Source organism: Chenopodium quinoa, unplaced genomic scaffold, assembly GCF_001683475.1.
Source record: "Chenopodium quinoa cultivar QQ74 unplaced genomic scaffold, ASM168347v1, whole genome shotgun sequence".
Taxonomy (NCBI): domain Eukaryota; kingdom Viridiplantae; phylum Streptophyta; class Magnoliopsida; order Caryophyllales; family Amaranthaceae; genus Chenopodium; species Chenopodium quinoa.
Window position 1 is genome coordinate 355,321 of NW_018742881.1, and position 22,336 is coordinate 377,656.

The 22,336-nt window shown below is 31.6% G+C and overlaps 3 protein-coding genes across 4 annotated transcripts; all 3 read right to left on the reverse strand.

Moving 5' to 3' along the window:
* Positions 1-2,771: 2,771 nt before the first annotated feature.
* LOC110726698 (peamaclein-like) lies at positions 2,772-3,912 on the reverse strand. The gene is made up of 2 exons (XM_021906170.1): positions 3,677-3,912; positions 2,772-3,214 (listed from the first exon to the last, which is right to left on the reverse strand). The coding sequence occupies exons 1-2, from the start codon at positions 3,804-3,806 to the stop codon at positions 3,030-3,032; spliced, it is 315 nt and encodes a 104-aa protein (XP_021761862.1). The 5' UTR covers positions 3,807-3,912; the 3' UTR covers positions 2,772-3,029.
* A 3,684-nt stretch (positions 3,913-7,596) lies between these two features.
* Positions 7,597-8,815, reverse strand: LOC110726699 (peamaclein-like). Its single transcript, XM_021906171.1, has 2 exons — positions 8,594-8,815; positions 7,597-8,090 (listed from the first exon to the last, which is right to left on the reverse strand). Exons 1-2 carry the CDS (start codon positions 8,712-8,714, stop codon positions 7,903-7,905), a joined length of 309 nt encoding a protein of 102 aa, XP_021761863.1. The 5' UTR covers positions 8,715-8,815; the 3' UTR covers positions 7,597-7,902.
* A 3,536-nt stretch (positions 8,816-12,351) lies between these two features.
* Positions 12,352-19,226, reverse strand: LOC110726700 (ubiquitin-conjugating enzyme E2 34-like). 2 transcript variants are annotated; one of them, XM_021906172.1, is made up of 11 exons: positions 19,040-19,226; positions 18,795-18,884; positions 15,960-16,061; positions 15,065-15,119; positions 14,487-14,525; positions 14,292-14,355; positions 14,130-14,191; positions 13,985-14,024; positions 13,602-13,629; positions 13,345-13,436; positions 12,352-12,837 (listed from the first exon to the last, which is right to left on the reverse strand). In XM_021906172.1, exons 3-11 carry the CDS (start codon positions 16,014-16,016, stop codon positions 12,564-12,566), a joined length of 711 nt encoding a protein of 236 aa, XP_021761864.1. In that variant the 5' UTR covers positions 16,017-16,061; positions 18,795-18,884; positions 19,040-19,226; the 3' UTR covers positions 12,352-12,563. The 2 variants fall into 2 exon arrangements, with proteins under 2 accessions (XP_021761864.1, XP_021761865.1); XM_021906173.1 differs by lacking the exon at positions 18,795-18,884.
* Between the last annotated feature and the right edge of the window lie 3,110 nt (positions 19,227-22,336).

Here is a 22,336-nt window from a genome sequence, read left to right on the forward strand (position 1 = left end):
GCACGTAATCTTAAAAGGTGATTAGAGAGGGTAAGACAACAAAGTAATTCAACAATATAACTTTAACACCAAAATTATGGAATAGTTACAAACAATTGTCAATTATTACTTTATTAGACTAATGGGAAATTGAATAATCGTGATTTTAATTAAACATCCAAATATAGTTCTGTAACATTAAATTATTAGTTTATTACAATATCAATTATCGCTTTATCGTATTCAAAGTACCAATTCATCAAATCATGGTTATGACGCGATCTTTAAAACAATTAAAACAAGAAGCTGATAGCCTGATAATATTTGATAATGAAACAATAATACATTAATACCTTATAAATTTGTAATAGACTAATATTTAATAAACAACAACAAGACTATAACCAAATTTGAAACATAACACATTAACATGATATAGAATGAATGAGAATTTCTGTAATTCTATATAATCTGATATCTGAATCGATTTATCGTATTCAAAGTAGCAACTCATCAAAACATGGTCATGACACGATATCTAAAACAATCCAACAAGAAGCTGATAACCTAATAATATATATTTAATAATGAAACAATAATACATTATAAATTTGTAATAGACTAATATGATAATATCGAATAAACAACAACAAGAGTATAACCAAACTTGAAAAATAACATATTAACATGATATAGAATAATTGAATAAATGAAGATTTGTGTAATTGTATATAATCCGATGTCTGAAAATAAAGTAACGAAGTCCCAACTTTATATAAAACGAAAATAGCTAACTGGTCAAAAAATCTCTTAAAACCCAATTTCTACTCGATTCATTATTTTTTTCACCAACCTATGCCGACCCGCTAATGAAATGGAAATATTAGTCCCAACTTGATATAAAACAAAATGCGCTAACTGGTCAAAACCACTTTTTAGAACTCGATTTCAACCCGATCCAATTAACCGATTACCAAACTAACCCAAACGATTTTAGCACCAAACCGAGTATAAACCGAACCGATATGAATCGAACTAGCATTAACTCGGGTAAACCCACCCTTGAACCGACCCATTTCAAAATAATCCGTTCATGACCCGAACCGATATGAACCCGGACCGACGTTGACCCGGTAAAACCGCCCCTGAACCGATCCGTTTCAAACCGATCAGATCATGACCCGAACCGTTTATAAACCGAACGGGCATTGACCCGGGTAAACCCGCCCCTGAACCGACCTGTTTCAAACCGACCCGATTATTAACCGAACCGTTTAAAAACCGAACCGGCATTGACCCGAGTAAATCCGCCCCTGAAGCGACCCGTTTCTAACCGATCTGATTATGACCCGAACTGTTTATAAACCGAACCGTTTATGACCCGAACCGAATTTAAATCGTACAAAAATAAACCGAAACCGAACCGACCTGTGACTAATCAAAACCGAACTGAACCGACCCGCCGTCTAAATGAAACCGTTTTAACCCGAACCGTTTCAAACCGAAACCGTTTCAAACTGAGGTCAAACCGAACTGCCAGATTGATGTCCCACCCCTATATTGAACTCATCAATTAATGTTTTAAAAAAGTAACAACTTAATACAAATATAACTTGTTGAGCTAATATGAATTGGGCCGGTACAAGGCCCAAAATTACACTAGGGAGATTTTTTTTTTTTGAAATAATGACGACAGATTTTTTGGAAACTTGAAGATAAAATACTGTGAGTTAATAGCCACATGCTGTGGCGGATCTTGAAACATTTTTTATTAGGGGCCGAAAATTCTTAACATCTTCTATTGTGTACAATATACATCATAGCATTTCACACATATTAAATAAATTAAATTTAATACTTCGTACCAAGCAAATATTTGATAAGTTTGGCTCATGTTATGAGACGTGACAAAGTATAACACTGGTTGTTACCGGCTTACCAAGCAATTACTCGTATGTGATAAACAAGAAAATTTGTAATATCAATTTTGCGTTTATAATCATTTATGATTTATAGTGTCCGACCTTATATATGATATAGTGATATACATAGTACTCCGTATAATGTTTGATTTACGTTAAAATTGATGGGAAAAAATCAATTTTTTTTTACATAACTAAAGAATTTCAATACCATATATTGAGTAAATTTTGATAACATGAATTGACAATCATTCACAAATTTGTTGTCAAATTGTTAAAAAAAACTCTATCATTGCAATAGTGTTGCATGCTCATAGAGATAGAGAGAGGAGAGTTAGTAATAATAAAACAGTAAAAGTGGCCCACTTTATCATTATTAGTTGTCAGATTGTTAAAAGAAACTCTTTATTTTACTAATATGTAAGCTTATGTGGTAATTGGGGGTGCTTTTCTTGTTTTGGGCTTCTTTGTTAAACAGTCCATTTTTTTTTTCAAAAACTTCAGGGGCCAAGCCCTTGTGAGCCTCAATGAAGGTCCGTCTCTGGCCACATGTTAATAGTTTACGATGTTCAAAAAATGTTTACACAATTATATTAGGTCTTAATCTATTCATCTTATTTCTATTTATTTCAGCAAAAATAATTTTAGATAAATTGTGATCATGATTAATCATGGCTATCGAAGTTCAATTTATAACTAAAATAAATTTTGGCTAATAAATCCAGATAAGTTCAAATAAGATCAAATAAATTCTATAAAAATATTACAATAGAGCCATTTAGTAAAATCATAAAGAGTGGTTTCTATTGAATGGACTCAATTGTCATACAAAGCATTCATAAAAATCTCCAATTCCAACCGAGAAAGTACTTAAATATCATATCTTCAATTATTACGATATATAAATATTTATTTTCTAACATAATGTAGGACCAACAATTCAAATGATTCATTACATATTACGGAGTACATATCAATTTCATTTATAGCAACAAAAACGATTGATTACTCGACTTGAAAAAAGTTGGAACACAAGATGGAATATATAAAAGGATAATACAAAGAAAAATGCCTATAACAGATGGCAAAATTATTAATTTATTTAATAAAAGGAAAATGACATGAAAATTAAGGGCATTTGGGCCTGCCATTTGGGGCCTTCCAGTCCCTATAACAAGGGCATTCATCCAAATGACCAGAAGTCCCAGAAGGAACACAGCTGCACTTCCCACAACACATCAAGCAATATTTCATACACCTTGAGTTTATCCCCTTTAGTGCGCACCTTACTCCACATTTGTTGTTGCAAAATCCTACATGCACAATTCCATAAGAGAGAGATATAGAGTACGGCAAATGCCAATATTTTGTATGAGACAGACTTACAATAACTTACAATGTGATGGTACGGTATTTTTTTTTTCTTTATTTTTACACAAATATAGTTGTTAGTTTGTCACAAAACCTATTTAGTCCACAAACTTCATTTTACTTACAATTATACTCCCCTCCTCGTGACGATGACTTCCTAATATTTCTTTTACTTGATTAAATCTAAAAATTAAAAGTTACCGGGTACACATATATAATAAACTCGTCTTATATTAGTATTGACATGTTGATGTACTATAACCAACACCAACAACAAAAAAAAAAATTGTATTTTCTACGTTTAACTTTGGAATATTTTATACATGGTATCTCCCAAATAATACCCTAAAATTGTAACTAAAAGTTAACGAAAGTAGTAAAAGTAAAGTAGGTGGAGAAGTTACCTGGAGCAGTGGCTAAGGAAGTAGGTGATTGAGCAGATGGCTGAGGTGAGAGATCTGCATTAGAGATATCGAGCAAGGTAGAGCAAAGGATTAGGGTGATTACAAGAATAGCTGCATTTGAGCTCTTCATTTTTATATATTTTGAGAGGATGTATAGAAGCTTAACTTAGATGTTTATAAATGTATGATAATAATGAAAGTTATACTAAGTTTGAAGGTCCATGCCATAGTGCACATACATATATATACTCTGTATTGATGTGATACATTCTAGTCTTTTTCTATTTTTCTTTCTTTCTTTATGGAAGCCAACTTGGATTCCTGCTCTACAATTATGTGTCAATCAATTACAACCTAATAAGATATAAAGCCAACCAAAGTATCTAAAATTGTGTGCCATTGCCAGTTAATGTTGCGACTAATTTAGAGTGGAGGGAGTGGTTTAGAAAGGGTCAAATTTTGTTTGTGTAATAAGTATCATTAATTTCATAATAAGAAACAAAATTATAGTTATTTTTCTATACTCATAGAAATAATACGCACTTTATTCAAATCAAGTTACGAGAAAATACTATGGAATATGACGGAAAAAAAGTAATTGTGTTTCCTGCTATTAAGGGTCTGTTCTCTTTAGCTTAATTACAGTTCGGTTCAGTTCAGCTCCAATCAATTCAATTCAATTTAGTTTCTAATTTCCTTCTCTCATAAATAATTTAGTTCAGTTTAGTTCACTTTAGCTCAGTTCAATAAATCAAAACATATATTAAGTGGCTTTTGTTAAAAAAAAAATAAAAATGGGACAAAAACGCGTGAAGTTGTTCAACTTTATGAAGTATGACTGTATGAATAATTATTTAAAGGATGAAAGTCGGGAACCATAATAAATAGTCAGTGGTCTTTAGTCCAAATTAGTCAAAACTCAATATATTTTCATGTACTCATGCATAGATGCATGATAGAGGTGTACTATAAAATTAAGCTATGTTTGTATGATTTGTCATTTTGTTATTGTAATTAGCAATTTTATCATACATCTTTTATGGGACAATGGGTGCATGTGCTTTCAACGTAAGTAAACAACTTGTCATCTTACCATTTGAGAGCTGGCTAGATAGAGATATCTAATGAAACTTCCAAGAGCTTTACAATATTTTCAAGAATTTTAGGTGAATTATCTTTATCCGAGTTAATTTTAACTTCAAAATAATCGCAACACTTTAATAATCTAAACTCAACAGAGTATTTTTATTTATCGTCTATTGATAATAGTAACACCAACACTAGCTACATGTCGGCGCCTACACGAAGCTACAACTCTGGGAACAACTTGAAAATTACACGCCCAAGTGAGGAATAAACCTTAGAGATGTGCAGCATGCATGCAGTAGATCTGATGCCTTGAAGGTTTGAAGCATATCACATGGCCTAGCTAAGCACCAACATTAAACGCTTACCAACATTTTGGGCTTATACGTTGTACCGCTTGTAACCTTGTAGGCCCAATACGCAGCCCACATTTAGGGATATAACATGTGAATAAGTGAATTAAAGTTTCCTTTCCTTTAAAGTTTTTTTTTTTTTTTTTTTTTTTTTTTTTTTTTTTTTTTTTTTTTTTTGGCTATCCAGAATAATCCATCTACGTAGTAATTGATTAAGTTCAAGTGTTATGTTGTGGCAAATTAAATTGAATTAAGGTTAAATATGGTTCCTAAACTAATGTATTTGTAGTGTTTTAGTACCTCAAGTATTGAGTGATGTAATTTGATTTCTCAACCACAAAATAGTACTATTTTCGGCCAAATAATGTAGAGTCCTTGTCTAGTCAGCAAATAATTTAAGAACCTTGCCTAGTCATCAATGGTTGTATTTTGACAAATGACGAGTGTAAAAATCAAAATATTATTGCAATGTCAGCTTCAACTAAAAAAAATACAAGTATAGTTTAATTATCTCCACAAATTTACTTTCATCATATATTCATATGTGTTTTGTCTATGCAAAAACTATATCAAAGTATGACATCAAGAAATTAACATTAAAATAAAATTACACACACGAGTAGAGACACTTAAGCAAGTGAGCCAAATTGTAAATTTAAGGGCACTTATCAGTGCCTTTCTTGTTCTTCCAGTCTCTATAACAAGGGCACTCGGCTTTATCGGCTAATGGACCTGAAGGTACACACTTGCACTTTGAGCAACACATTACACACAATTTCTTACACAAGTTTCGTGGATTCCTGGAGCATCTCCACGCACATTTGCTTGGGCATAATTCCGGGGCTGTATAATTCCCTGGACTCGATATGATCAACAATGAACAAAGGCGTAAATTTTTATTCATGAATTGTTATTACTCGAACCAAATATTATTACTTATTCTTAGATGCACTTGAGAATACTCAAATGTGCCTAAAGCTAAGGGCTAAGCTTTTTTTTTGTTTCTTTTTTTCCTTGATACCCTAGACAAATGAGCAATACATGTATCATGTCTTCCTTCTCACATCAAATTAGTCATTCTCGATATTTTTGATAATTTTTTTAAAATATAGGGGACATACATGATGGATTTTATTTATTACTTTGTATTATTTAAGATGTCGCGTGGGACAAAACACAACTTAGATATACATACGAATATTTTTATGCCCTAGATTTATACTTAACAACCCATTTCAATCGATTTATTTCGAATTATATTAATTAATGAAAGAGATTGACAATAATTAAATTACCTACGGCAGGGGATGATGTAGCATCAACAATGTCAAGGGCCAAAGAAGTTAGGACGAGGGAAATTAGAAGTAAAGATGGAAATGAAAACTTATTCATTTTTCCCGAGATTAATTTGTGGGAATTAAAATGTTAATATATACTTGTATTTTCTTTGGCGTGGTTTGAATATATAAAAATAGATAAGCTTAACATTTTCTTTCCTTATTACGGCTGTCATAAGCGGTGAGCCTTAGAATTATGCCTGTATGCCAATCGTTACATTTTGGACTGTTACCAAAAATAGATTTGCACTAAATTTTGATGTTATCCAAATCGAGGAAAAACTATGAATGTGTAGCTAAATCTTCTTTTTTATATAAAAAAATGCGGAGTAATAATTTATAATATCGTTCTAAAGTTGTCTTCAAATGATTAATAGCTAACTCAAAAAATAAAAAAATAAAAAAATACAAAGTATAAGTTTCCGATAAAATATCATTTTTTAAATGATAAAAGTAGCTTTTGAGTAAAAATCAAATTATAGTTAGTGAATAACTATATTACCCCTTTTAAACTTACCTATAGTCTATTTACGTTAATATCATATTAGATCTAATTTTACAGTTTTCTCGCAAAAGGTTAAAAGAAATGTCAAATTAAATTAGCTAGAGAAAATACAAGTTTATCAATATGATAAATAAATTTGTTTATCAAATGACAAAATTGTAAATAAATCAACTTTTTATTAAATATGGGTTCCACTGTTGTTGATATATTTACGCAAATGTCATAATGATTAATGACTGGGTATTTATGTTAGTTTTATTTGCCATTTAATAAACAAATTTTGTTTATCAAATTGATTAATTGGGGCTTCCATCTAAAAAATTACCTTTTTTTTTAAAAAAAAAATGTGCACTGTTATTATTATGCTGTATTATAAAGTGGATATACACAAAAGTTTTTGCTAAAATTTTAGGTCCATCATGTGCTTATTTAACTCATACACTGTACTCTAGATCGACCATATATCTTGTGGGTTTTTCATGTTCTCTGGGAGTATCTCATGTCAAATTAAATTTCGTGGTTGTCCGTTCTTTGATTGTTTGATATTATAAAGTTTAGTTCACTATTATTTTCACATTATTGTCACACTACTAATACATGTATTGATGTATACAATCAAACGTTTCAAGTTACACAAAATTTATCCTACCAATATACTCAACATTTAATATAAATAACTGAATAAGGCATATAAAGCCATAACCAAACTTTATCAACATCAAATTACATCCACACTCTCATAGCTATAAGATGAACATAAATCTATAATAATTTATGGGCTGATGACAATCAATATATGAAGCCCTATATATATATATATATAATTATCATTATTTCTTACTAATACTAATAACCATTACACAAGATTTAGGATTATAATGATGGATTAAGGAAATTATTCAAATTAAGCATAGACACGTAGGATTTGTTGGTCTAAATTAAAATTTAAGGGCACTTAGATTGGCCTTCGTCGTTCTTGAGGTCTCTGTAGCAAGGGCACTGGCTTTTGTCGGCGAAAGGACCATTGGGAACACATTGGCATTTTTTACAACAGTGCATACATAATTTCTTGCATAAGTTCCTTGGATTCCTTGAGCATCTGTATGCGCATTTATCCACACAAAATCCTGGCACTGTAAACGTTTATCCCAGATTAGTTTATGTGACAACTAAATTTAAGCGAACTAGAAAACAATTAAAAAAATATCATAAAGCCGCGTAGGCTTATGAAGTGTACTTATACTAAAGTTTAGTATCAAACAGTCAAAGTGTACTCTTTGAAATTATTTTCTTGACCTATTTTGACTAGTTTGTACTTAATATAATCTAGATTAGACTCACACGAATGATGATTACTTACAATTAAAAAAAAAAAAAAAAAAAGAATTAGTCAAAGTGACCCGGTGATTTCGTTGACTAAATATACATAGTCTTCCGATCTTTGGCTATTTTTGTTGTAGTGTTATCACCATATAGGCAATAGGCCCGTCTAAAACACTTAATTCCAAACCTTATCCCTTTACTCGAAATGAGAGGATTTTTTTAAGTTCAACCAAACGATGATAAGCTCTACTTACAACGACACTAGAACACGATGTAAAACTCAAAACAAGATAAAGCTAGTTAGTAGAAGTACCTCCAGGAGGGGCTTGAGTAGGAGAAGTAGTAGGAGAAGCTGAAACAGCATCAACAATCTCAATGAAAGCACAAGTTATAACAAGAGAAATTATAACCAAAGTTGGAACTGAAAACTTCATTTTTTTTTTCTTTGTTAGATTTTCTTAAGCAAACTATATAATAGTATGAATTTTTGTTTCGGATGTAAGTGTAGAATGTAACCAAACAAAAAGGGGATATTTATAGATAAATAAAATGTAAATGTAAAGTTTATGACATAAATAATTCATTTAAGAAGATGGGCAGGATAAATAATTACAGTAACAGCTGGAGCCAATTGTAAACACGGAGTACAAAAAATGAGGGAATTACATTGCAAAAATGAAAAAAATAATAATAATAAAATTGGTCGGTTGTTTAGTAATCAGTGTCCACGTGAGGAAGGTAGTAAGAATGTAAGATATGTAACCTCCAACTCACACTGTCTTGCTATACTAGTAACAAAGGTACTACTACTATTTATTAGGGGTGGGTGTAGCAGGGTACTCTGTAAAAATATTAGGATCTGGAACCGGAACCTGTTGCAATAGGTTTCTAAAAATAGGAATCGGAATAAGAATCGGAACCTGTGCAACAGGTTTCTAAGAATTGAGAACTGGAACCGGAACCTGCAGGTTCCGGTTCCTAAACAGGGTACCCTGTCTGTCAAAGTAAGTTTAATAGTTACTTGATAAATTGTGAGAAATTTATTTTTTTAAAAATAGATGATCACAATAAAAGCTTACAACTTTAGTATAGTACTTCAAATATAACAAACCAACACTAATTGTCTAGAATTTTTAATACCATATAGGTTCCGGTTTCATGTACCCTATAGGAAACCTATACTAACAGGGTACCCTACAGGTTCTAGATCCAAAATTTTATTACCCGGAACCGGAACCTGTTGCAACAGGTTCCTAATTTTATTACCCGGAACCGAGTTTGGTTCCGGGTTTTGAAACCTGCGATTTTGAACAGGTTCCGGTTCCATATCAGGGTACCCTGAATTTTTGCTCACCCCTACTATTTATGCACTTTAACTCACTCTTGTTAAATTTTACGCGTTTTGCTTCATTATTTAGGAGCCATATAAAGAATTATGTAGGTAGGCCAATGTATGTTGATCACAATAATTGTAGGTTATTATGACTCGTTGTCTCCACTCGATACAAGGTTAGGTTAGCATGTCTATAATGCACCCTTTATTACGAGTGAGGTTGTGAATAAACTTATACGTTTTTGTAAGCTGGTAAGCTAATTATGTCAAAAGTTTGTCATAACAAAATTAACTAAGTTTCAAAATAGTGAATCACTGAATGAGCCTTATTCGACTATACGTTTCTGTTTATGAGTAGCTCAATCTTGTACTCTAGCTAGTATAATTCCAACAAGCTAAATTGCCTAAATACAGTGCATCCATTATTAGTCATGGGTGCATTTTGTTAGTAAAAATATATGTAGTAGGAGGGTAGCCATTTTATAGTAAGAATTCATTGCATGATTTGTTATCCTCAATAATAAGGCATAGTATATATCAGGAAAGACAATATTGAATACTTATTCAAATTTGAATATACAAGTGCTCTTTATATGTTATACAAAAGTCGCTATTTATAGCTATCCAATCAACTATTTGATCGACAAACCTCTATAAAAATGTAAGACTAATGGAACATTTTTAAAGCCGGTGAAGATTATAATTGTATTTCACTAACAATAACCTGGAGAGTTTTTCAGAGCATCTATTGAAAAAAGAACCGTTGACAGAGTTGACCACTACTGCATACATAGTACGTGCATGCGCCTTGAACATAAAATAATTAGTCGGGCAACAAGTACCACACATTTATGTACCTTTGTAGTAGTAGAATAGTAGTTGAAGGTCAATTAATTAAGTTTAAATGTTGATTAGTGGAGTATAATATTATTAATGGATCAAAATGATAGGACTTGGGATTTGGGAAGTGAACAACGCAGCCAAGACGATTAGATACCGTATATTGTACTACTACTATAACATGTTGATTCTTTTAAAATAATTATAAACAAAACTAACTTGTACCAATATTTCTATTATATATTTGGATATACATAGATATGGATGCACTTTAGAGTATTCTTGCTCCATTTAATAATTTTGTCTCATTCCTACACCAAAAAAGCCTTTATAAGTACCTAGAACAAGCCTCTAACTATATTATTACATGTATTTTTTTAAAATTTTAAATAATTACAAGCTAAGTATATAATCTGTACGATTAGTACAGTGTCATTAATTATTTTAGTAAGGTTGGTCACAAACATAAAAACTTCCGTGGGATATGAGGATTTATGTAATTCATTTTTCACAATTTGTAAGAGTTTGCCTACTTAAGTATTCGGATTGATACGGTTAATCAGATACCCCTTTTGTTTTAAGTGACACTAGCACTTTTTTATGCGTGTCGGATTGTCAGTGCATATATTTTGCAACTATTATCATTAATTTACTTATGTGTATTAGTAAAAAAAATAAAAATAAAAAATAAATAAATAAATTAAAATTATAAATATACACATTTGAGACTCATCCACTTTTTTTTTTTTTTTTTTTTTTTTTTTTTTTATATATATAATAGTGTTTAAAGAGCCACACCCAAGTCCTCTTATTTTTGAAAGGGAGCTCTAAATTAAAATACGTAGTACAAATTTGTAAATAATGTAAAAAGTAAATGCAGTTAAAAACAAAAAAAAAAACAAAAGAGGTACGTATTTTGTATTTAAATAAGAGGGGAATACTACTAAATACTAATCGTATTTATAAGTCTAATAAATTATTTTATTATCATATAGAAACCCTCTGTCTTGGTATTCAAATACAATGTATGCAGACAATAATACAGTCGTTCAGAGGTAGATATGTACAAATATATTTTTGGAGGGGTGGGGAGAAGTGCCACTTATAGATGAAATTGGGGGAAACAATAAAGGAACAACACTTCAGAGGGCTTCTACCAGTTTGTTAGTCACCAATTCACCATACAGGAAGGTTCCTAGTTCCTAGTCTTCCTACTTCATTTACGAGTATTAAACTAGAGTACTTTTGTAGTCATAAACATAGAGATGAATAAACTTTCTTGCCCCATTTAATAAGCCTATAGAATAGATGTGTCAATTTGTATAAACGAATTGATCCATAACGGGTTGGCCGTGTTTGGGTCAAATATATTCAGTTTAAAATTACCGTGTTAACCAACCTCAGGTCAGTTCGAGTCACTTTCAAGTTGGGTCAAGATTTGTCGGGTCCAGGTTAGGTCTAGGCCGAATCAATTTCAGATCGGTTCAAAATTGGTTCAAATAAAGTTGAATCGAGTTGGTTTCAGTTCATGGAAAAATAGAAAGAATCAATGTTGCTCACGCTTAAGATCATCCACCATATACTTTCCTTTATGCTTAACATGAAGGCTTAACTAAGTCTTCGAGCGTCTTGCAAGCAAAACACTCATACTAGAACCCTATAAGCCTTCGTTGTTGATAAGCATGAGTTTTGTCACAGGTGCCATGACATAGATTTTGAACGCAACGCTCTTTGTATAATGCATAGGCACAAATCTTTTCAGAGAATTCTTCCATTGACATCACCCCCAAAACCACCTTTATTCAAAGAAACCCTTTTTTTCTCAAGTTTATAAACATGAACCTCAACAATTAAAGCTCACAGGCTCATTTACTTTGTTATGATGATTTGACAAACACTTAAAACAAAATTTTCATACTAGAAAATTGAATTGAAAGAAGATAGCATCCCATAGACTGTACAAGTTAGTGTAGTACTAGTAACATTACAAGACAGTGAAACACCACAAAAGGAAAATTTTGGATGTGAAAAATTTGACCAGCTCACATATCTATATGATCTTAAGTTTGAAGATTTACCCATTTAGGTCGAGCCTATTTAGGGAGAGACATCAGTGTTCAAGAAGAGGCAAGGACATAACTAAACCAAATATTGAGAAGAGCAACAACAGCATCCAGGTCGGCACAGATTGCTTACGATTATTTCTTCTGTTCCCATCTTCTGCTTTTGCTGCATTATCTTGCATGTTATTATTAAGTGTCTCCGAATTGAGAAGTGAAGATTCTTCTTGTGCGGGCACTGACAATGCCACTTTTCGAGCTTGCTCAGCAAGCTGCTGGTTGTACTTCTCAACATATTCAGGAAACAATTTCCTAAAAGTAGAACTAAAAAGCAAAGTTTCAAAGCCCAAAATAGACAAAATTAATTGACAAATTATTTTCAAAGAAAAATCAACCGACTAATTCCACAAAATTGCCTTCCTTCAATTTCAGGACAATTTCAAATTTCTGACATAGGATGCAACTGAGAAAAATATGGGAAACAATGTTTGTTTATGTTCCAATTTGCATTATGAGACTATGGTCTATCTGAGAAAACCATGGATGAATTTAATTTCAGTTATCTTAGAAAAACATGACTCATACAGAAATGCCAAACAAAAAACCCAAAAACAGAACACCAACTTTTGTGACTGGTAAGAGCAAAATATCAATTCAAAACCTTAATTTCAGTCAATTGAAAAACTAACGTTGGACATTCATGAAGAATATGCCCAAGATTTAAAGAGCAATATCAAAATGGGTTTTTGCATGCAATACTCATCAGTAGACTATGTAAGACAACAGAAAATAAACAAAACAGACACCAGTAATAAACTGCCACTCACTTACATTTTACAATTATAGGCAAGTGAAGACTTGGCTAAACATTGTTTTTCCTCAACAGATGTTGAAACGCTTCCTGTAGTAGGGCTTTTGTCCATCTGCAGGACACAAGAAAGACTTAGAAACCAAATATATCAATTGAAATGAATCGCATAGTCTTACCAGCTAAGTAATACTAGTATATAACACACAGAAGTTTCAAGCAGATAGGTCAGACCTTGTTAATGGAGAAGCATATATATAAATCAAAGGCATGAACCTACCATGAATGAGAGTAGACCCGTAAGAATACTGCATTTTAAACAAAGAGTAGTCAATAACATGGAATTAAGAACAAATATACAAAAAGAATGTGCTTTCTTCCAGCAACAGCAACAGCAACTTAAGATGGTATATACTACTGTATCTTAGTTATCAAGATCAATGAAAACTCTACTTCTACAATGATATTACATAAGTTTTATAGTAAAATTGAAAGGCTGCTCCATATCATTGAGTCAATGTCACATGATATTTGCTTTTCCCATAAATGGTTAAAAATGACTCCTATAAGAATCTACCATTCTACCCCATTTTTCCCTCAATTGAAGGACGCGCTATGAAGTCATGCATTGAGAATAACATCTGTTAGCACACTTTATCTTACCTGGATACTGACCACATTGGATTCCAACTTTCAGGATGAACTGCAAATAAATAAAAGAGACAATCATTATGAGACTAAATCATAATCAATGACCAAAAAAAATGCCAAAGCCACATAAAGAGCATCAATGAAGCACAAAACTTACAATCACTCATAGACAAGCATATCTTGGTATCAGTCATAAACCGCCCATTGGGAGTCGTCATCCTATAAACAAGGAAACATTAAAATGCCAAAGCCACAAGCATTTTCATTTCTTTATAATCTCAAGGGAGAAGATAACTAGCCAAAAAAAAAAGTGAGGTACCTGATCGATGGTGGCTTAAATGGATATTCAGATGGAAACGTGATCCTCCCATAATAATATCCACCTTCATAAGATGTAAAAATCAGAAAATTAACTCACATAATTGAAAATGACACGAGCAATGACTGAGTCACAAGAGTTCAGAACTCGAGCCAAAAAGATGCAGGGAAAAGAATTACAGCAGGAAGGACAAACCTGCAAACGGTGTTCCTTCACTTCCCTCAAGTACATAATCTGAAATTGGAAAACAAAAGAAAGATAAGAAAGAGGGATGCAAACCAAATAAAAAGACTAACACAACATATAATTTTGAACATATCTTCTAAAAGCTAAAACAATTTAATAACAATAATCCCCATCATTTAAGCAATGTCCAAAACCTTGAACATGCTAATTTAGTGGCAATTGTGAAATAGAGACTTCTAATATAATTAAACTCCAAACCAGCAAGCCCATATTTAAAAATAAAAAAATAAAAAATGGAGAAAAAAAATCTATACAGACTAAGGTCAGCTTAAATAAAAAGCTACGTCCAGATGAAATGATGAATAGGTATGCTATGTATACAGTCACATGATTATTCATCTTGCAAACCATCTTTGGAAGGGTAGGACTTACCAGGTTAAGGCATAACCTAAGTTGTCAAAGTTTCCATATTCCACCAAATGGCATACAACAACTAGAAATACACTAAAGTTCCAATATTTCCACAGACAAATTAGCACATTATTTCAAGTCATCGGTAAGGGAAGGACTGCTAAAGTAAAACTTACACCATTCAAGAATGTTATTTGGAGAGGGGCGAGCAACTACATGAGATACAGGCTCCTGCAAATTCAAAAAATGCCATTAGAGTATTTTGAAGGATGAAGATATAATGCAGGAGCACAAGCCAAAATTATAAAAGAAAATATCAATCCTAGAGGGGGTGTAAAGAGTGATGACATATTTCTTGCAAAACATTCATTTTCCAACAAATTTATTCTAGATGAAAAAAAAAAAAGCCTAATTTGAGAAAGCTGAGTTCTCAGAACTCCTAAAGAATTGGGGTTGCTCTGTCATATGCAAAAAAAATTAATTCTCTAATATTCTACATTGAAATAAAGAGAGGAAAAAGTTCACGACAATAGAATGCTTAAACATTAACTTTCTTCTATCCTTTATACAGAGGAACCAGGAAAATAATCAGCTTGAGAAACTTCTTTCATCTGCAAGTAAACTCTGCGCCTAAAATAAGCCAAGCAATCTAATAAAAGATACTTCCTCCGTCCCTTAAAAAGGCTCCATTTGACTTGGGCACAATAATTTAGAAGAGGGATTGTAGTGGAATTATTGTTTAAAGTTAACTTTTATTTATAAAAAAAAAAAGGGAATAGCTTATTGATTTTAGGGTATGTGGGTGAAAACATGGTACAGTTATAAGGTTTTTGAAAGTGAATTTAAAAAAAAAAAAAAAAAAAGAATGTGCATGTGTGTAAAGTGTTTGGGAGAGAAAGAGAGAAAGCAGTTTGCAAGAGATCCACAAATGAGATGAAAATAAGGCTATATGCAGACAAATCCACCAGAAAAACATCATACACATCAAATATAGAATATAGTTCAAGAGAAAGTAAGAAACCGGCTGGTGAGCAATAAGAGTGAAAAAAAAAAAAAAAAGATAAAACGTACTTTACAGAGCGCTCTAAACTCCTTTTGAAGGCGTTTGACACAAGCTTTTTCAGCCATTTATAATCTTCAAATGCAACTCCTAACTTGAACCTCAGAACAAAACTGTTAAAAACACCACATAAATAATTAGGATTGACAAAACAAACTGATTCCACAACTAGAACATTAACAAAAATTTAGAGAGCTTAAGAGTCAAGACAACCCAATCAAGTGCATCATCTTGGAATAAAGAGTTAAAACAAATAAATTTATGCTAGCAACACTGATAAACAACTAATCAAAAGGCAACCTTCCCCTTAAACATCAAAAGTGAAGAAAGAGGGAATGCATAACGGTGATCAATTCTTGCAAAAACAAACAATGGGTATAACATTTACAGCCAGGAGAGAAAATTATGAGAAAGGCATCATTGAAGCAGTGCCTCGCAAGTCGTAATGAACTAGGAGTAGATAAGATGTGAAGGGACTATGGGAGTTATACAAAGAAGGTTGAAATAAACCTGCAAAATGAGAATATAAACCGCTTTTGCACACAAGAACAACCCAACATAGCTTATCATCGTAAATTTCACCAAGGAATATGGTTCTGAGTAGCAGTCTGAACACAAGAGCTACAAAACAGGACATTTTGTCTACATGTGATACACCAAAAACATAACTAAAACGATCATAGCTGAGATAGTCTAGTTTCCATTTGTCAAAATTATAAGTCCCACACAATATCAATTTCAAATTCATTAAAGGTTGACTTAGAACACCAATCTTAATTCTCTGTGATAAATAAATGTCTGGCTATGATTTACATTGATTCATTTCTTCTAATTATAATTAACATCAGCTAAAGGATGAAAATTGATAAAATGTGGTAGAACACTCAATAAATAGTCTAAAATCATCATGTTCTAGAAAATCACAGGTAAAGAATTAATGCATCCAAATTCAACTCAAGCTCCCTTTTTATACTACCACTGTCCCCCAAACTTAAAGTCTCATGCTATTTTAGTACGACAACCTATTTATCCTTATAGAAAACATATCAATAGGTGGAATAGTAGAATGGCTATATTAATTAGAAACAATAACAACACATGCCTAATCAAAACATTTATTAGTTCAACAGGCAACTAGATTCTGAAATTAAAGGAGATACTTCTTCCAAACCCTAATTTATATCGAACTACTTATCTTTTACTCACTCCTCTCCCTTGTTTCTTGCTCCCAAACACAATAAAAAAATGATTACCGGTCTAGAAAATCCTTGTTCCATTTAGTTACCTTGCTCCATCAGATATCTATCTTTTCTATTCTTAAATCTCACTCCTCTAACCTCTCTCTTGTATCTGGCTCTGACCACATAAAAATGTTAACTCTCAAGAAAATCCTTGCTCCTAGTGGCCCAAATCGTGGTTTGCCTCATATAACTACATTTCAGACCTTGAACAATAATCACAGGCCATAACAAAAAGTTGACAGCTACATTGACACATTGTATGCTCCAAAACATATATATTACAATGTAAACTCTTACGATCAGAAACCAGTGGTTATATGATAGACTTTTGACATTCGGGTCTATCATGATATGTCATAATCTTCCAAATAAATATATGGTTTCAGATCATACCCAAACAAGGTCTATCATGATAGAATTTTGACATTTGGGTGGCAAGCATCAAAGCCTTCCAAGGTGTGATGCTCAAGATATATATAAGTATATAACAAGTGATAATAGAGGAGCAATGATACATATAAGCACAAGATCTAGAGATTTACGGCAAGCATTAGCCAAGCAGAACTACAAATCAAAAGCCATTGGAGAAACTTATTTAGTGAGTATCTCAGGCTTCGGAAATCGTGACATACGTGGTTAGATCTTATAGAAACCAGTTGGGAACGATAGACAAAGAAGTAAAATTAAATCCTTACTCGTGATTCCAAACTCATATGAAGTTATTACTACAATTAGCAAATTGCATTTTGGTGTAGCCAATTCATGATGAGGAACTCATTGTTTCCAATTTGAGTTTTCTACAGCAAGTTGGATAAGTTAGATGGAACTTTTCAAGTCTGTATGAGACAAAATTATGGGGGTAGCTTAGATAATAATGGACCTAGAGTTGTATTTGTATGATGATAATCCAAATGGTTTAGTGGTGTTTAAGGGGTGGTTTGGTTCAACCAAAGATATCAACTACGTGTTTTAGTATCAAAACTAGGTTTAGAATAACAGACACCAAGAAACCCATACCTTAATCCACATACTTGATTACTAACAATTTTAACCTCACTAAATTTTATTTATTTTAATCCTCTCACCCTCCTCTCAGCCACTTCCCATCTTTCTTCTCTCCTCCCTCTCTACCTCATTCTCTAAGTAATCAGGCGATCAGCCTACCCCTTCCCTGCACAGCGGCAGCCTCAATAGTAAAGAAAGGTCAGAGTAGTTGCTAAGCCCCTAAATCCTCAACAAAAATGGTGTTCTTGACAAACAAGATACATAAACTGACATTTTCGGGTCTGTCGGAAAGATAGCACGAACTCAATATTCAAAGAGCAATTTTTATTGCTATTAACAGACACATAGATCCTGAAATACAAAGTGTGTAATTTTAATCATATAAACATACAAACCCTCACAAACATACAAACCCTACAACAAGAATTTTACAATTTGCAGTCAGATTCTTCATTCCCCACTACTCTTCTGTAACATTCTTATCTAAATTTCCTTTTTTTTTTTTTTTTTTTTTGCTCCACTAATTTGTTGATAAACCTACATAATTACAATTTCCTAAATTACAATCGAAACAAAAGAAGAGTAAGAAAGAAGTATCACCTTATCAATCAATTCACCAAGAAAAACAATTCAAACAAAGAGGCCAATCAATCAGCAACCACAAAACCCTTACTAGTAGCAACTGAACGTCTACAAATCAACAGCAACAAAATTACGACAATTGGATCATAAATTGTGAATCAAAGAGAATAAATCATCAAAAACCCTAAAAAGTTACGAAATCAAATCGAATATTACAAAATCGATGAAAAGAGAAATTGGGGATCAAATTGAAAGCAAAATACCTTAATTACGAAGATAGCGAGACGAACGAAGAAATCGCAGTTCAATAATCGAATATCGTAATCTCTCTCCTCATAATCAGTCGTAAAAATGGAAATTCATGTGCTGCTGTTTATTTCTTCCCCCTTTTTGGTAAGTATTTCTTGGGGGTTGGCTGGGAAAAGGGCCTCTTTTGGTTTTCAATATCTTTATTATACGAAATTATAGATACGAGATTATTATTTATATCTTTATTATTTGCAATGATTTGATATAGAATTTGTTAAATACTTTCGGGTGCACCGGGTAATTTGCTCATTAATTTTTGCTCACTAGAGTGTACCCGTGTAAAATGCACGGGATATATATTATATTAGAAAGATATTAAATATATATTATAAGAAAAAATATACTTAGAATACGGGAAGTTGATTTTGATGTTGTAACTTAAAGCCTGTTCTTTTGAGCTCTTGTGGTATTGTTGTGGACTTGTGTTTTGGTCTGCTCTGCTGAACTCTACTTAGCTCTGGTCTACTGAATATTATTAATTTGTTGACTCTTAGTTTTTCCTGCTGACTGCTATCCTGGAATCTTATGTTCTCTGCCCTGCTCAGAAGCTTAAAAGAACAGGGTCTACTCTTATATGTCGGTGGCCACGCAATGTGGAAAGTAATTATGGGTTTACTTTGTCAAAGCTATAGAGGTTACCGGTTTAGTGTTATACGGGTAATTTGGTTCAATGATGTAGGAGTTACTCTGTTATTTTGCAAACAGTTTTTCGGCGAGACCAGTTTCGCAAAAAAACATGTTGTATATTTTTTTTGTTTGGTTATTAGAGAAGTCGAAGTTGTTTGGAGGGTAATTCCTTAAAAAAATACATACGATCGAAGGGTTGGGGATTTTGAGTGTTATGGTGAATTGTTGATAAATGAACTATATACTCGTTTTACTGCATGTCATATATTATACTACGTAAAAAAAAACACAAAGTGAAATGTTATTAGTGTTCCTAAAAAGTGTAATATTAGTAGTATTCTCTTGTAAAAATTACAAAAAAAAAAAGAGATAAAAAAAAAAGAAATAGTGGGATGGTATTTATTTATTAATTTTTTTTAAAAGGAGTGGAATGGGTAGTTGTTGTTGTTGTTTTTTTTTTAAATTTACAAAAATAATAATATAAATAAATAAATAAATGCGTGGGTACTCAAGATTGGGAGTTTGGAGCATTTATGTATATTTAAAAGAAAAAAAATTAAGTGGTAGTTGTAGATTTTTTTTTTATTTTTTTTTTAATGGTTTGAAAAAATGGAGAAGTGGAAGATATTGCAATGGAAGTTAAAGAGGAAGTTATTAAAAAAAATTAAAAAAAAAAATGCATAGAATTACTCCATTCAAGGATTGGACTATTGTGAGTGGAAGTTGAAAAAAAAACTCTTAAATTATATATTAGATTTAATAAATGAAATGAGCAAAAAAAAAAATAATAATAATAAAAATTCTCATTTATAAAATGAGCAAAATTAAATGAGTAAATAACCCGGTGTACGGTACACCCTGGTATACATAATAGACTCTCAATGAAAAGTGTTTAATTGTTGCAAATAATGTAAAATGGATGTTTAGTCATGTAAAGCCATAACTTATATTTGTATGAGACTCTTAATAGAAAAATATTTGTACTTATTTATTTTAGTATATAAGTCTTAAGAAATGCCTATAATAAGAAGCTAAAATTTTTAATAATAAGTAGAAATAAAACATTAAATACTAGAAATAAACATTAAATTTATTTATTAAATACTAATTCTAAAAATAAAACGTTGTTGACATCATGAACCATTTCCCTATCCTATCCTATGTATAAATTTTCCCGTCAATTTAATGTATGATGTCATTATTGATTTTTTTTTGTATAAAAAAATCTACAATTTATGGATATGATGAACTCAATCATTGTTTAACTCATTTTATGAATAATGTTAATCTTTGATTTCTTCAAAATACTCATTTGATTATGAAATAAATTAACTAAGAGAAAGAGAATAACAAGTCAAAATTTGAATCCCGCTAAATGAAAACAAATGGTCTTGATTATAGTTTATAAATTACTTATTATTTCATATAATATTAATTAGGTTAAATTACTCATCATCAGATCATCGTACACATGTACTAGTCTAGTTTTATCTTAAGTAAAATGTTTTTGAAGTGAATTGTGATTTGGAACAAATACGTATTTTTAAATTTTTAATTAGTAACTCAAATGAAAGAAAACAACACAATCTCAAAGTTGCGAATAAAAATACATGATATGATGTTCAATTTATTTACTAGTATTAAGGAATTTCCAAACTCAAGTTGCCTCTAATGAAAATTGGTCCTATAACCTTATGGTGGCATGACTCATCCGTACATACCACTAGATCAAATAACATTAGACTTCTCAAGAGGGCGGGGGAACTCATGATACAGATGCAGAAATATATAATAGAATTATTGCAAGGTACCAAATCTATATATATTATCACTAACAAAATCATGACTGACATTAAATATTCAATCAACTGTTTAATTTGCCTCATAATATTCATAATACATGTCGAATGCTTTAATTTTCAAAATAATTAAGGAGATTAGGAGAAGACACTTGTTCGTCATAATATGATCGATCTGCCAACCAAGAAGGTAGTGATATGCGATTGTCCATATGAAAAATATGTCCTAATACATAAATTCCACTTAAAATTGGTTGGTGTATAACTAGAAATTTAAAGCATGCATTATGTATATATAGAGCTAGTGTAAACTTATAAGAAAAGAGGTATCAAGAGACAAAGTGCAAAATCTTGTATCTAGCTTATAAACGTTTATTTTATACAAAGGATTAATTACTCCAAATCACACAAATGTGACTCTAAATAATTTAGAAGCATAAGAACGACAATATTTATGTATGTACTTTGAGTTGACTAAACTTATTGTATACATATACGCATATTACATATTAGACATTCATAAATACAACAACACATCACTAAACTTAAATAACAATCCACATAGTACACTTTTGTTAAATATGTCCTAATACATAAATTCCACTTAAAATTGGTTGGTGTATAACTAGAAATTTAAAGCATGCATTATGTATATATAGAGCTAGTGTAAACTTATAAGAAAAGAGGTATCAAGAGACAAAGTGCAAAATCTTGTATCTAGCTTATAAACGTTTATTTTATACAAAGGATTAATTACTCCAAATCACACAAATGTGACTCTAAATAATTTAGAAGCATAAAAACGACAATATTTATGTATGTACT

Coding starts and splice junctions, on each gene's coding strand:
- LOC110726700 (XM_021906173.1), bottom strand. CDS start 16,016: ATGGCTGAAAAAGCTTGTGTCAAACGCCTTCAAAAGGAGTTTAGAGCG. Junction 14,356..14,486: donor TGAAGGAACACCGTTTGCAG/GTTTGTCCTTCC, acceptor CATCTTATGAAG/GTGGATATTATTATGGGAGG. Junction 14,025..14,129: donor ATGCTTGTCTATGAGTGATT/GTAAGTTTTGTG, acceptor ATTTATTTGCAG/TTCATCCTGAAAGTTGGAAT.
- LOC110726698 (XM_021906170.1), bottom strand. CDS start 3,806: ATGAAGAGCTCAAATGCAGCTATTCTTGTAATCACCCTAATCCTTTGC. Junction 3,215..3,676: donor TTCCTTAGCCACTGCTCCAG/GTAACTTCTCCA, acceptor TTGTGCATGTAG/GATTTTGCAACAACAAATGT.
- LOC110726699 (XM_021906171.1), bottom strand. CDS start 8,714: ATGAAGTTTTCAGTTCCAACTTTGGTTATAATTTCTCTTGTTATAACT. Junction 8,091..8,593: donor TACTCAAGCCCCTCCTGGAG/GTACTTCTACTA, acceptor AAACGTTTACAG/TGCCAGGATTTTGTGTGGAT.